General features: G+C 42.0%; 1 protein-coding gene across 3 annotated transcripts in view; it reads right to left on the bottom strand.

The window, feature by feature from the left end:
- Nucleotides 1–16,802, bottom strand: part of LOC137341562 (phosphatidylinositol 3-kinase C2 domain-containing subunit gamma-like) — a 147,895-nt gene that overhangs the window by 10,570 nt on the left and 120,523 nt on the right. For all 3 annotated transcript variants that reach the window (XM_068004750.1, XM_068004749.1, XM_068004747.1), the window contains 3 exons: nucleotides 14,514–14,631; nucleotides 10,929–10,998; nucleotides 10,707–10,807 (listed from right to left, as the gene is read on the bottom strand). In XM_068004750.1, coding sequence (XP_067860851.1) covers nucleotides 10,707–10,807; nucleotides 10,929–10,998; nucleotides 14,514–14,631 — 289 coding nt within the window. The remainder of the gene's footprint in view (nucleotides 1–10,706; nucleotides 10,808–10,928; nucleotides 10,999–14,513; nucleotides 14,632–16,802) is intronic.

Consider the following 16,802-nt stretch of genomic DNA (forward strand, 5'->3'; position numbering starts at 1 on the left):
ACATTCAATTCCTTTCTGCTGTGTGCTCTCATAACATTTCCCTGCCGCTGAAATCTGCTACTGCCTTTAACCCTTGATGGTTCCTGCTCTCCCCTTTAAGGTGCTGATGCAGGCCTATGATGATCTACCCCACTGGATTTCTTCCAATGGCAAACTGCCTTTAAGCAGCGTGACTAGTTGGCAGCTCGCCTATTCTATTTAAATGAAGGGGCCTGACCAGGCAAAATCGATCAGGCCTCCTGACGTTATCAGGTAGGTGGATGGGATGCCTCGACCCCACCCATCCAGTCTGCGCGCCACACCACAATCGACCCCCTAGTTCTACCCTTCCTAAATTGCTGCACGTTTTATTATTTAACTATAAATAACAATTTTAAATCAATGTTTTATATAAAAATAAGGACCAAAAGTGTGGCTTGAAAATGGGAACTGAATCACGTTTGCAAGCCCTGGTCCAGTGGTCCCACATGCTCTAACCCTGCTTCATCTTAAAACTACACTTGATCTCTATTCCCCATGTGCAACACTGTGTGAGATTGGCTAATATATGCATAAAATTTTCAGTGAATTAATTCACCAACTATTAATGGAGTGCCCTTAATAGTATCATAGTAGGTTCAGCACAGGAAGAGGCCATTTGGCCCATCGTGCCTGTGCTGGCTCTTTGAAAGAATTATCCAATTAGTCCCATTTCCCTGCTCTTGCCCAGTAGCCCTGTCAATTTTTTCCCTTCAAGTATTTATCCAACCTCCCTTTTGAAAGTTAATATAGAATCTGCTTCCACCGCCCTTTCAGGCAGTTCATTCCAGATCATTACAACTCGCTGCATAAAAATATGTTTCCTCATGTCGCTTCTGGCTCTTTTGCCGATCACCTTAAATCTGTGTCCTCTGGTTACCAACCCTTCTGCCACTGGAAGCAGTTTCTCCTTATTTACTCTATCAAAACCGTTCATGATTTTGAAAACCACTATCAAATCTAAGGAGAACAACCCCAGCTTCGACATAACTGAAGTCTCTCGTTCCTGGTACCATTCTGGTAAATCTCTCCTGCATCCTTTCTAATGCCTTGATATCTTTCCTAAAGTGTGGTGCCCAGAATTTAACACATTGCTTCAGCTGAGGCGTAACCAGTGTTTTCTAAAGCTTTCGCATAACTTCCTTGCTTTTGTACTCTATGCCTCTATTAATAAAGCCTAGGATCCCATATCCTTTTTTAACAGCCTTCTCAACTTGTCCTGCCACCTTCAAAGATTTGTGTATATGCACCCCAAGGTCTCTCCATTCCTGCACCCCCTTTAAAATTGTACCATTGAGTTTATATTGTCTCTCTTCATTCTTCCTAGCAAAATGTATCACTTTACACTTCAGTGTGTTAAATTTCATTTGCCATGCGTCTGCCCATTTCACCAGTCTGTCTATGACCTCCTGAAGTCTGTTACTATCCTTCACATTGTTTAATACATTTCCAAGTTTCATGTCACCTGCAAACTTTGAAATTATACCCTCTATACCCAAGTCCAGGTCATTAATATATATCAAAAAGAGCAGTGGTCCTTATACCGACCCCTGGGGAACACCATTGTATACTTCCCTCCAGTCTGAAAAACAATTGTTCACCACTACTTTCTGCTTTCTGTCCCTTAGCCAATTTTGTATCCACGCTGCCACTGTCCCTTTAATCCCATGGGCTTTAATTTTGCTAACAAGTCGATTATGTGGTACTTTATCAAATGCCTTTTGAAAGTCCATATGCACAACATCAACCCCACTACCCTCAACAACCCTCGCCGTTACTTCATCAAAGAACTCAATCAAGTTAGTCAAACACTATTTTCCTTGAACAAATCCGTGCTGACTTTCATTTATTAGCCCAGACTTTCCCAATTAATTTTGTCCTGGATTATTGTCTCTAAAAGTTTCCCAACCACCGACATTAGGCTGACTGGCCTGTAATTGCTGGTTTTATCTTTCTTCCCTTTTTGAGCAGGGGTGCAGCATTTGTATTCCTCCAGTCCTCTGGCACCGTCCCCATATCCAAGGAGGATTGGAAGATTGTGGCCAGATCCTCCACAATTTCCACCCTTACTTCCCTCAGTAACCTAGGATGCATCCCACCCGGACCGGGTGACTTTTCTAATTTGAGTACTGCCAATCTTTTAGGTACCTCCTCTTTATCTATTTTTATCCTAACCAATATCGCTACTACTTCCTCCTTTACTGCTACAATGTCAGCATCCTCTTTAGTGAAGATGGATGAAAAGTATTCCTTTAGTACCGCAGCCATGCCCTCTGCCTCCACAAGAAGATTTGCTTTTTCGACTCTATTCGGTCCCACCCTTCCTTTGATTACCCTTTTACGATTTATTTGTTTATAAAAGACTTGTGGGTTCTTCTTTATGTTAGCAGCTAATCTATTCTCATACTCTCTCTTATTCCATTTTTTAAATCTCCACTGTACTTTCTGTATTCAGCCTAGTTCTCTACTATATTATGAACCTCACATTCATCATAAACCATTTTCTGTTTCATTTTAATTTCTATATCTTTAGTTATCCAGGGAGCTCTAGCTTTGGATATGCTTCCTTTCCCCCTCGTGGGAATGTGTCTATTCTGTACCCAACCCAACTCCTCCTTGAAGGCATCCCATTGTTCAATTACTGTTTTGCCGAACAATTTTTGATTCCAATCCACCTGGGCAGGATCCCCTTTTAACTGACTGAAATTTGCCCTCCTCCAGTTATGTATTTTCACATTTGATTGTTACTTGTCCTTTCCCATAACTATTCTATGATCACTGTTCCCCAAATGCTCCCCCACTGAAACATGCTCCAACTGCCCTACTTCACTCCCTAGAACTAGATCCAGCACTGCTTCCTTCCTCGTTGGGCTGGACACACAATGTTCCAGAAAGTTCTCCAACACATTTCAGGAATTCCTCCCCCTTTTTGCTCTTTACACCGTTACTGTCCCAATTTATATTGGGATAATTGAAGTCCGCCATTATCATTACTCTATAGTTCTTGCATCTTTCTGTAATTTGCCTGCAAATTTGCTCCTCTATCTTCTTCCCACTATTTGGTGGCCTATAGTGTACACCCAGTAGTGTAATAGCTCCTCTATTGTTCCTTAATTCTGACCTGTAAGATTCTCAAAATTCACAGATCCCCCAAAACTCGGAGAAAAACCCTAAAGGACTTTAGACTCTTTTCTAACCATTTCAGGGTGACTCACACACGTGCCGCACCAGGAAGCATCAACCAAGGAAAAGTACTTTTCGAGGAATCCATGTCCTTTAAGGGACTCGCTTCCTCGTAGGGGCGACTGTAAGAATTCTAGAAATTCACCTTTTCCCTGGGTATGGAAAACTTTGGCCATTGACCAAAATCCTAAGATGGAAGGATAGGTGCGAGGTCACCAGATGAAATCAACAACACACACACACACACAGTGGAATGTGGGAGAATTACTGCTTCAGACATGTCTCTGTTTTAATGCAAAACCTACAGCAGGTGGTTAACACTCACTGCCATTGAAAGAGGCAACTGCTCCTGACATGGTGGGGCCATGTCTTTGTTTTAAAGCAAAACCGATCAACACCTAGGACGTTGGATACAAAAGGAAGCCTTGTGTGACAAGCTCTAAAAATTGGAATTAACAATGACCCATTGGGAGAAGCAATTGCAACATGATGAAGGACCATCAAAAAGCCATCAAAGATTCTTAAGGACTTTGTAAGAACTGTTTAAACAGACATGAAGTGTTTTTTTTTTAAAAAGTGAGGAAGACCATTGTAAGAGAGGGATATAGAAGTGGAAACTGAAAACCTCTCTCTCTCTCTGGTTCTTGCTGGCATTTGTGTGCTGCTTGTCTTGTTCTGCCTGTCTCTGGAAGGAAGAGCAGCTTCCAGCGAACAACAAGGCGAGGGCGCAACAGGAAAGCAATTCGACAGGGAAGGTCAGCAACTCTTGAAACAGGCCGACACACAAGAAGAAACCAGAGCAACGGCCCCAGTGACCATCAGACACCTCGCGGCAACAAGGGCCTTATGAAACAACCAACCGAATATTGCCACCAACCAACCGGGTAATATTGGGCCGCCGCGACCAAAGAAAACCAACTCAGGAGAAAACCGAAGATCCTCAAAGTTTCCACTCTACAATCTATTTCTGACTTACCTCTGGGTGAATTACTGTCAAGGATTCGTTTGGTGAGCATTATCTCTGGCCCTTTAGAGTCCAACTTAGCTAGTACAGTGGGATTGGGAGGGGTGAGGTATCTTTCTACTGTAATTTCCCTCGTGTGTACCGAAGTGTTCCCCATTTTATTAGAGTGTTAAGATTGTTGTGTTGTCTTTTCTCTCTTGAATAAAGGTCAAGGTTTCTTGCACCAAAACCAGTTGTCTGCTGCACTTTGTCACAACCCCCAAATAAGTCCAAGGTCTAGAACCCAGGGAGTGGGAGCGATTCGAACCGCTCAGAAGTCAAAGGCGAAGCCGACACACACCACCACCCCCTACAGACCAAGTAGATTCTGTCTTTGACCCCTCAACTTCATCATCCCTTTCCAGTGCTAGAACAGTTTCTTTGATCAATACTGCCATCCCCATCCTTTATTATCTTCCCTATCTTTTCTGAATACCTTGTAGCCTGGAATGTTATGTACCCAATCCTCCCCTTCTTTAAGCCAGGTCTTTGTTATTGCCACCATATCATAGTCCCATGTGGCAACTTGAGCCTGCAGCTCACCAACCTTATTTACCACGCTCCGTGCATTTATGCATGTGCCCTCTAAACTCATCTTAGATTGACTTGCATTTTCCCCCTGTTTGATCCCTTCTATTTCTGAATTCTTCTTTACTCTAGTGCTATTCATCCCTCCCACTAATCTGTGCACATTGTTTCTCCTCTCTAATGTTTCATCCTGGTGGCCATCCGCCTGCCAAATTAGTTTAAACCCTCCCCCAACCTAATGTTGCTTTTTATTTGTGTTTTGTTCTGAACTACCAATTCCCCATCCTTTAATTTGTCTTCAATGGTCGTAAAAATTAAGGGAATAGTTATGCCAAAAGATTGATACTTTCAATAGAGTATACATCTTAAGAAGCACCTTGGGAACCTTGTCTGACAGTAAGGTTTATTATATAAGGCGTTATCCAGTTTTACTGCTTTCACAATAAAAATTATTCACTAGAGATGACTGAAGCTGGCTGAATTTGGATATCTCGCTCAGCCTATATGCATCAAAATCTACTGTTATAATGCAATAGGAAAGGGAGGATATGTCATTTACTAGAATTATAGGATGTTTTACTTGTACATAGTAAATGCCAAACTTGGCCTGAGCTTCTGCTGAATGTGGTGCCTTTATTATGGTGCCCTCTCCTAGTTAATGATACTGCTCAATGCCCATTGATTTGTGGTCCTCTGTGAGTCAACGCTTGCCACGAATACAATTTAAAACTTTAATGTTAGTCTTTTTAAGGGTATATTTGACAGCATGAGCAAACTTAACAGTGTTTGCTGAGTTTTGATGAATGTATTTGCCAATACAGGTCATGCTTGGGTGGTGATTTCAACAGTAGAAGTGTGGCTGGGAATAGAAACTTGGAATGTTAGAAACTTGAAACATGTTTTTATGAAATGTGACTCACTAAATGCTTATAAAACTCACATTTTAGAGTCTCCATTAAGTTACATTAATAGAGGGGAGATGAGGAGAAATTATTTTATGCAGCGAGTTGTTATGATCTGGAATGTGCTGCCTGAAAGGGTGGTGGAAGCAGATTCAGTAGTAACTTTGAAGAGGGAATTGGATATATACTTGAAAAGGAAAATTTTGCAGGGCTGTGGGGAAAGAGCAGGGGAGTGGGACTAATTGGATAGCTCTTTCACAGAGCCGGCACAGGCACGATGGGCCAAATGGCCTCCTTCTGTGCTGTATGATTCTATGATTACAACTCCATTTGCAATGCAGCAGTTTTCCCTACAAACTAGAGATGAACTATTTTAATATTTGATAAATTTAAACATAAAATGCAAATATAATGACAGGCCAATAACCTCAGGGGTGAATTCTAAAAATGACCAATTGGGCCCCCTCCCCCTCCCGGTAAGCTGGATCTTGGACATCAGGGAGGATCTCAATATATGATCCTCTCAGTCCTACCGCTTAATTCCGAGCAAGGTTTTAAAAAAAAAATCTTCAATGCCACACAAAACATTGGCAAACATTGCCATTCAGAACTGTGACCCAGTGTGAGTCACTGGTGTCAAACAGGAGGGGAACAAATTGGAATAACTCTTTTTAAAAAAAAATCTCCCTGATCATAAAACAAATTTGTACCATAATTCATTTTCAAATGTTGGCAATGTTTGCCATGTACTAATCAGATATTATGACAAAGAGGTTGATTTTTTCAAAGACGGGGTTTACATCCATGCTACGCCTTTGTCACACTTCCCTAGGGGGATGAATTGCTGCTTCCAGTATTGTGTGATTAATGATCTTGAGAGTATGAAAGTGGCGCCAGGCAAATGGCTGTGGGGGCCAGAAGCATTTTGAGAAGTGTTAAATTTTCTTCTCTTACTTCAGTTTGTCTCCTTATCCAGAAACTGGCACAAAGCCCGAACCAACTAGCACAGAAGGAACAAAGTCTTCATGCCAGCAAATCTTACTTTGAACATAAGAACATAAGAAATAGGAGCAGGAGTAGGCCAATCGGCCCTTCGAGCCTGCTCCGCCATTTAAGAAGATCATGGCTGATCTGATCCTAACCTCAAATCTAAATTCATGTCCACTTTCCTGCCCGCTCCCCGTAACCCCTAATTCCCTTTACTTCTAGGAAACTGTCTATTTCTGCTTTTTGTAAACAATTTTACAACACCAAGTTATAGTCCAACAATTTTTATTTGAAATCTACAAGCTTTCGGAGGCTTCCTCCTTCGTCAGGTAAATATTTCTGCTTTGAATTTATTCAATGATGTAGCTTCCACAGCTTCCTGGGGCAGCAAATTCCACAGACCTACCACCCTCTGAGTGAAGAAGTTTCCCCTCATCTCAGTTTTGAAGGAGCAGCCCCTTATTCTAAGATTATGCCCCCTAGTTCTAGTTTCACCCATCCTTGGGAACATCCTCACCGCATCCACCCGATCAAGCCCCTTCACAATCTTATATGTTTCAATAAGATCGCCTCTCATTCTTCTGAACTCCAATGAGTAGAGTCCCAATCTACTCAACCTCTCCTCATACGTCCGCCCCCTCATCCCCGGGATTAACCGAGTGAACCTTCTTTGTACTGCCTCGAGAGCAAGTATGTCTTTTCTTAAGTATGGAGACCAAAACTGTATGCAGTATTCCAGGTGCGGTCTCACCAATACCTTATATAACTGCAGCAATACCTCCCTGTTTTTATATTTGAAGATGCTTATGGCCTACCCAAAGCTCAATGGCAAATTGGTCCCATTGCAATGGCAGGTGAAATTTAATACAAATCAATATGAATTACTGTACATAGGAAGACAAAGTGAGCAACACACATATTCCGTGAATGGTGTTGAAAAAGCTGAGGATGAAGTTGAATGAGCTCCAGGAGTCTGAGTAGACTTGACACTCAACGTGTCCAACCAATGCAGAGCAACAATCAGCAACGCCAATGGAATGTTGAAGAACATAGCCAAAACAGTAGAATACAAATCAGAGGAAATCGTGATCAAATTGTACAGTGCTCTGGTCAGACAGCACCTTGGGTACTAGTTGCTAATAAACAAGGGTGACACTGCAGTGCAGAAGAGAATTACGAGGCTGATTCCTCATGACAAAGGCTGAGCTATGAAGAAAGCTTCAAGAGACTTGGGCTTTTTGTCCTGGAAAGGAGATGACTGAGTGGTGAGAGGGAAGAGCCTGGAATCACTTAAGAAACGATTGGTTGAAGCAATGATGGGGCTTGGGTGGAGGGGCTCCTCACCAGTAATGTGAACATGAAAGGTTACCCCCCTTCCTCCATGTGTGTTGCTTTCAGATGCTGTTGACTGCTAGCTCCTGGCACAGAGCAACACATTAGTAAATGAAACGTTCTTTATCTCTGCTACAAAAATAGAAACATTCCAACAACGGCTGAGTAGAAAAATACAACTTTCATTTTTTCCCCCCATTCATTCTGAGGATTGGAGTGTCACCGGCAAGGCCGGCATTTATTGCCAATCCCTAGTTGCTCTGTGTTTGATACAACAGAGTGGCTTGCTTGGCCACTTCAGAGATGCAGATAAGAGTCAACCACATTGGTGTGGGACTGGAGTCACACACAAGCCGGACCTGGTAAGGACGGCAGGCTTCCTTCCCTAAAGGACATAAGTGAACCAGTTGAGTTGAGCAATTCACTAAGCTCACTATTTATTTGCAAACTTCTGTCCCTTAAGGACTTTTAAAAGCTGTAATGCTTCATTATAAAATTCTGCGGGCCAGAGGCAAAGCAGAGGAAAAGATATATTCCAAGCTTTGAAGTTATTTGTATTTTGGCATCGCAGGCCGAAAGGCGCCTTTACATTACAGTGCCAACTCCATTAACAGCACCAACCTCTACAGTGTGACTGATATAAAGAAGGCAACACTGAGAACCAAGAGGGGATCTTCCCAGATACCTCCAGAGGGAATGATACTTTTCTGACCTTGGCTATGCTGAGCACTTAACTCATCCTTGCTTTCAAATCCCTCCATGGCTTCACCCCTCCCTATCTCTGCAACCTCCTCCAGCCCTACGACCCTCCGAGATCTCTGTGCTCCTCCAATTCTGGCCTGTTGTGCATCCCCGATTTTTATCGCTCCACCATTGGCGGCTGGGCCTTCGGCTGCCTAGACCCTAAGCTCTGGAATTCCTTCCCTAAACCTCTCCGCCTCTCTATCTCTCTCTCCTTCTTTAAGATGCTCCTTTAAACCTACCTCATTGACCAAGCTTTTTGTCATCTGTCCTAATATCTCCTTATGTGGCTCGGTGTCAAATTTTGTTTGATAACACTCCTGTGAAGTGCTTTGGGATGTTTTACTACATTAAAGGCGCTATATAAATGCAAGTTGTTGTTGCTGCACATACAGGCCAGCACGGCAGGATTTCTGCTTCTTGACTTATGGTTGGGATGGCTCAGTGGACAGAAGTAAAGTTGCGATTCACGCAGTTGTTAACATTTGTCTTGTCATGTACTTGGAGCACTTTCAACAGAACCGAAAGCACCAGCATGTTACAGAACCGATTCTGCTTGAAGCATTTCTTTAGTGCAAAGGAGCAGAAGGTAATCAGAAACGTGTTTTGTGTATTCTTGGGACCGAGCTCCACACCAAGCCCCTAGAAAGTGAGGAAATTAGCAGCAAAAGTACCTTTTCCAAACGTCGGCAGCTACAGTAGAATCTGCCTGTAGTTCTCACCGTGTGTAGTGTTCGATATGTAAATGTGAAACCTGCATTGAATTGACTGCTTGTAGTGCTCACTATAATTTGGTTGTACTGCTCAGTTTACCGTGATCAATTTCAGTTGTTCATTTTACTTTGATCCATTTCCAGGGCTGCCCATTCATCTAATTGGTGATCACATGGGCACCCATGTCTTTAACTGATTCAGAGTATGCAAACCAACAGAGCAGGCTGGGGGTGATTTTCATAACCAGGAAATATTGTCTGGGCGTTGGGTTTATCCACCCACCCAATACAATCGGCGGGAGGTATGATCAACTTTTGCGGCTGGGCCTTATTTACATGGACGAGCTGCCAGCATTAATCGTGCTCCTTTGGACACCTCACCAATTGGGAGGGCAGGAAATCCAACAGGGCAACCGCTACTTAAAGGCAGCCTGCAGCTCCTTAAAGGGGAGATGCAGTTTTCAAAGGTCATTAGTGGAGAGTGAGTTATTGAAGTAGCAGGCTGCCTGATGTCATCCAGGACTCCCTGATTCTCCCATGGGGTCGTATAGGTGCTCATAGAGCAAGTGAACGACTGGAAGGAGGTGCTATTTCCCAGGCAGCGGAATCATTGATGGAGCGCTCCAATGTGCAATCCAGGTATTGGAGCCAAGTTTATAAATGTACGTTATCAGTACACGATCTTGCTGACACTTCAGTGCTGTACTGAGGGAGTGCTGCACTGTCAGAGGTGCTGTCTTTCGGATGAGACGTTAAACCGAACCCCTGACTGCCTTCTCAGGTGGACGCAAAAGATCCCATGGCACTGTTTGGAGAGAAGCAGGGCAGATCTCCCAATATGGGCAATATTTATCTCTCAACCAACACCTAAAAAAACCCAAATGATTTAGTCATTTATTTCATTGCTGTTTGTGGGACCTTGCTGCGTGCAAATTGGCTGCTGCATTTATAACAGTGATTACACTTCAAAAATAGTAACCAAAAATTGGTTGTAAAGCACTTTGGGGCATCCTGAGGTTGTGAAGGCTCCATATAAATGCAAGTTCTTTCTTTTTGAATTAAAATTGCACAGAAAATAGCGAGGAGTATGCTCATGATTTCTTGTGAGATTCACCGCAGATAGCACGCATTTGTAAACTTGGCCCCAATATCTAGCTGGAAATGTCCCATGTAAATATAGCATCTTTGCAGCTTAGCACATAAGGAGTATACTTCTGCAGCAATGCCTCTATCCTGTTGATAGAACATTCTGCGGTGCTGCGGGTTCGAACGCCTGGTGGATGTAAACCATGTACTTACAATGTTTTTGACATGTTTCACCATCACAGACAGCTTGCTGTTCTCCCAGGAGATGCAGAGCTGTGTGCTCGCTGACAATTTCCCAGTGTGAGATACAGCCTCTGAAAGACAAGCAAGTGCATCAAAATTTATTTCATCTTCAGGTATTCGCTATGTGTTGCATGGACTTCAGCAAGCAGTAACAAGTTGAATGATAAACAAAATTGCGTGCAGTTCCGGTACCTGGTGATGATGACACAGAGGGTCTTTCATTATTTGGAAAACAGTGAAAAAATGTATAGACAAGGTCACTCTGCAAAATATGGAAAAGAAAATTCCTATTAATGTCTATTCCGAATCGTTATATGGTAGATTTCCTCCTTTGGGGTTCCCGGCACAGAGCTCCCCCATATTGGAAATTCGGGCATGAAAGTCAGTTAATTCTGGGCAGGATATAGTGACCTTCATGAACAAACTCTTGACATGTGATCCTGCCCTGTGACATTCTATGCCCGGAGGACTAACCTGAATGTTCAGGCTTATGTTTTCGTTTTAATACGAGAAGCCTAGCAATATGGTTGAAAATATTAATAAACCCATGTTTTGTTAACAACCTCCTGCTTAAAGAACAAGGTAATAGTAATATTGAAATAACAGTTTAATTCTAAAATAGATTTCTTAATCTTCGACTTAATTCTGTATTCTCTGGGCTGGCCATATTTATTTAAACATTCCAGTCCAAGCACCATGACACAGATGAATGATCGAGTTTTCCAGTAATATGGCAAATTAAGAATCAGGAAAAGCTCAAAATGCTTGATTATTGTAAGTAAATACTAATAAAATATTTACTTAGAAAATGCTGTCTGCTTGTTCTCATTTTCAGTCTTCTGGATTCTCCACTCAAATTTTATTTGACATTTAAAAAAAAAATGATGTCCAAATACTAAACTTGTGCCTTCAATATCTCACTGTCTGAACTGGAGCCCACATCGGTGACATTTTAAAAACTGCAAGGGAAGGACCTGTGTTCTCAATGGAATAAGAGTCTAGGGATATATTAGGCCCTTTCTATTTGCATCAGAGATGGGGCTGCAACAATGCATCGCCGATTCTCTGACCTATGTTCTATCAGAACATGGCTCTCTGTTGGGAGCACGAGATTGATGCCTTGGTCTTTAAAGGGGAGTGCAATGAGTACGGTACTGGGACTTGTGCGAGTCATTCCTCAAAGGGAAATGGCAGCTTCAACTATGAGTCACATTATATTACCGATTCGAAATCATCTTAGGGTTGCTGACCTCTATAGTGGAAATCAATTGATAAAATTTGCACTCAAGCACACAGATGCGCCATTAGAGCTAGGGTCAATATGGTGACGTGGAAGGGAAGGCCTTAGTAGAATACATGGGACTCTGGGTGTGGCATGATTGACGGGCTAACAGGCCTTTTCTCACTATAGATTTTCTTACGTGCTTTGGAAATTAAGCTGAATGTACTTTACATTTTGAACTGCCTGAATCAGCGCAAGTATGTTGTCCCAGAAATTGCTGCAGTGGGGTATCTCATGGCATGCCCCATTAGTTAGGTTTTTTTCTCACCCTTCAGCTCAAAAATTTTTTGTGCTGCAAATTGCTGGAAGTGCGAGCTGATAACAGGGGCATCAGGGACCCTGGTGAACAACAGGACCAACAGTCGATCTCCTTAACCAATGAGATTTAAGGACAGAGGAAGAAACGACAGAGAAGGAAATAGGGTGAATTAGAGTCAAAATAGCTGCAAATAGGGAAAGAAAGATAGGGTTAAGAGAGAAGAGACAGAAAGGAAAAGTAAAAGAAAATTAAACATTTTTAATTTTAGAAACCTCTGGGAACAATTTACTACCTGTAGGAATGAGACTCCACAGTTTCAATTGTTCCTTTTCTGGGCTGGAAAGGTTGAGTAGCATTGCAGGAACATAAATCTAGTCATTAAAGGGGCCCTTACGCTGTTAAGTATCAGCCCTAACTTTCTGCAGTGAGTTTAATTTATATTTACTGCAGCAATTTCTTAAAACTCATGGAGGGTGAGCTACCGTTTTTGCGAGGCAAACGGCGTCCAGCAAATCATCCAGCAATTTGTGGCGATTCGTAACTTACGGGGTATTTCTTCCTCGCCACAACTTGCTGGGTTATTTACACGCTAATAATGGCGTGCGCAAATAACTCGCCGTTATTTTCCCAGCAAATTCTGGGCCGTTCTCAATAATGAAAATTCTGACATAAGGAATGGAAACTTATGATTACCTTTATTGCATCGCGTGGCTCGGGGAATTCAGGGGCAAATCAAGATGTAACTATAACTGATGCATTGCATCTCATTACATCTGGATCATAAATTTGTCTATCTATTGACTAAACAGCTCACACAATCTGCTGACGTTGGTACAGATCCATTGACATCTCTGCTGCATACAGATTAGAATCGTGCTCGAGGACTTTGGAAAGCAAACCGGGGTCGAGAATTTCAGCTAGCAAATAGGTTGGTTATAGATTGTTGCTTTCTTCAGACAGTCATGATCGCTACTGTTTCCACTGGATGAATCATAGTCAGTGGAGTTGAACTTTGAGCTCTGAGATCCGAATGTCTCCATTTACTCTGACCACCAAAGTTGCTCAGGATAAATGGACTCATACAGAATGCAGTGCTGCTAAAGCAGGCTTACTTTCTTTTTACATTTGTCCTGCGCCCATTACAATTGAATTTCTGACTACCTTTGATGGAAAAGAACCAAAATCACTGTAAAAAAAAGTGACAGCTAACGTATTGCAGAGGGAGCTATGGACCAACATCTGTTTGAGATTGGATTGAGGAAGTGGCACTATTGGGAGAGTTCTCGCTTCTCATTTTCAACCAAATAGCAAACCCACGCTGCTCACCAAGCTCCAAACTCCACAGTCATTTCCCAGCTGCCTGATTCAACAGCAGCAATGCTGGAGGATTACAATCGGGACTTCTTCATTTTAGATGGATCTCATTATTGTGAGGTGAGCAATACAATCAGTAGGTTTGCAGGTGTTTCATCTGCCATTGAATCTGTGCGCGTTGAATGGAATTGGGTGTAAAACATGAGCAGCTTTATTTTTTGTAACACTGGGAGTTACATGCTGCAGTTGAACCTTGATTAGAATTGGGCCCCAGGGATTATACTCAGGACGTGTGTTCATTCTACAAATATCCTTCTCTTAGCCTTGTTCACTAAAAGGTTTTTTCTTTATATCAGTGAAGCTCTGAACAAAACCTTTCACAGTCTTTGGACTGACATTAAGATTAATCACAGCTGAAACATTTTAGGATCAATATTAAGGCTGATGGTACAAATTCAATTAGAGAGGTTGAAACTGGGAGCAATGAATCAATATAAACACCAATTTTTTTCTAGATATATATTTAAATGCAATGAACAGTGATGCATATAATTATAGGAAAATAGTGAAAGAGTGTTTCTAATGGTTGGCAAATGGTTAACAAAGGGGCGTAGACTGAGGATTTTCACAAGGCGAACGAAGGGGGATGTAAGAAGAATTTTCTTCCCCTCACAGATGATTATGAAATGCTTGACCGTGAATAACTATTGGAGCCAAGACTGTAACATCATTTAAATGGAAATTGGGTAAGTATTTGAAAAGGAAGTATATAAAAGGGTACAGGATTGGGCAGGGAAATAGGATTAGAGTAGAGAGCTCCATTTGAAGAGCTAGCACTGGCACAAGTGTGATGGGCTGAATGACCTTCTGTGCTGTAATTCCATGATTCTATATGTTTTCATTGGAGTTTTGTACTACTTACCATTGCAACATGAGATGATCCATTCAGCAAATACCTCAGATATACATTCAGTTCATCCTTTCTTTTCCTTGCCAATTCCCTTCCCTTAGACAGTCCTATCAGAGGCTTGTAAGGAAATCTGGAACACAGAAGTTTACAATGGTCACTTTTCAAAATGCATATTCTAATGGGAGAATTTTTGTGAAAACACCAAGGCTTGCAAATTTGACTTTTTGGATCTACCAACAACAGATAGGATCACCAAATTCAAGAGGAGCTTTTATAAACATTTGGCACAGAAAGCAATTAAGAGCTATGAGATACAGCAGTAGGTGATATTTTTTAATTGTTGGTCCCAGCCAAATGAACTTCTCATCCAGCACATTCCTATCAATGACTCCTTGGTCAGGTATAGTATTGATATGATGCAGGGTTAAGATCTGCTCCAACAATGCACCTCAACTCCAGCTTCCAAAGAGTATCCCCTCCTGGAATAGTGTGACATTTCTATTCCATGCTCCAACCATTGTGAGCATGTCTATCAAGTTAGAGCCAAATATGCTGAACTGTGGATGGATTTATGTCATAGTCCCAAGCCCGCTGATAACCGGCTTTACATTGCGCAAACTCATTTCACCTTGGACCCTTCCAAAGCAACAGAGAGAGATTTCCATCTCATTAGTCTAGCTGGAATTGAATCCACACTGCAGAGGTAAACGTAGACTAACCTACGCTGCATCTTCAATTCCTACTTAAAAGTGTTCAAATAGCACTTTATTGTGTTTTTGAGAAATGTCGCAAAGCTCTTCATATACAACAAATCATTTTGAAATGCAATGACTGTTGCTATGTCGGCAAGCATGGAACCATTTTGCAGAAATCAAGATACCAGCAATGAGATAAGTGACCTGTTAATCTGCTTTTGGTGGTGTTGGTGGAGGAAGGAATATTGCAAGGAGATCAAGAGGACATCCTGTTCTTCTTTGAATAGTGTCATGAAATATTTAACGTTCACCTGAACAGGCAGATGGAGTCTTGGTTCTCAGTGCCTTATCTGAAGGATGGCATCCTCATCAATGCAACACTCCTTCAATACTGTAGCCTAGTATGTCAACCTAGACTATATGCTCACGTCTTAGAGTTGGGCTTAAACCTACAAAGGTGAAACTCCTGTCAACTGAGCCAAGCTGACACTTAGTGATCACGTAACTGGCATTCCAGTACTAGTGCAATTTATAATATTTCCATTGATTCACAAATGACTACATCAAAATGAACATACCCAGCAATACACAAATTTGGAATCCACATGCTTACTTGATGACAAGATGCTAGGAAACTACTGCCAATTAATCCAGGTTTGGTATTTGAATCTGTGTGTGATTAAGAACAACTCTCCCCATCGTATTGCTGGGAAGCTGCACAGATTTAACAAGCAATTTTTTGAAAGGTCGGAGGAGGCAGGTTGGTGGCGGGGGGGCGGGGCGGAAAAGAGTACAGATTAAAAATAAAACAGATGCCAGGAAAAGTTATGTGAACACTGGGAGCAATATGGAGAAGAATACAATTGGTAACATGAGGAGTGGGAGTAACTCAGTAAAGAATCCACTGCCAGATACAAACATGCATCTGAATTATCACCGCATTAAACCCAACCCTGAGGTGATGTCATTTAAACTGGTCCTCAATCATCGTACATAAATCAACAAAGATGTATTACAATTTGGATTTTAGCCTATTTGGGGTCTGATTCAACCTCAAACACAGTGCACTTCATCCTTGATTATATGGAGTGCTGCGCCCTTAGTCTGCACACAATGGGTGAATTCACATGGGCCTTTGTAGGGGACCGTTTGTACAGCTAAGGGACCATAACCTTAACATTAGAGCTAGGCTGTTCAGATCTGAATTTAAGAAACACTTCTTCTCACAAAGGGTAGTGAAAATCTGGAATTCTCTTCCTCCAAAAAGTTGTTGAAAATTTCAAAACTGAATTTGACAGATTTATGTTAGGCAAGGGTACTCAGGGATATGGAACCAAGGCTGGTAAATGGTGATAGGATACAGATCAGCCATTATCTAGTTGAATGGCGGAACAGGCTCGAGGGGTTGAATGGCCTACTTCTGTTCCTATGTTCAGTGTTCAACAGGGCACTTCCACGTCACACACGTTATTTTGCTTGTACATGCATATGTCAACGGCAGTATCTATTGGTATATGTCACACTTGCACACTAGTACAACAGGTGCTGAAAGCATGTATGCAATCCTCACCCCCAGATGTGTTACAATTGTTTCAGTATACATGCT

Source organism: Heptranchias perlo, chromosome 24, assembly GCF_035084215.1.
Source record: "Heptranchias perlo isolate sHepPer1 chromosome 24, sHepPer1.hap1, whole genome shotgun sequence".
NCBI classification, from domain to species: domain Eukaryota; kingdom Metazoa; phylum Chordata; class Chondrichthyes; order Hexanchiformes; family Hexanchidae; genus Heptranchias; species Heptranchias perlo.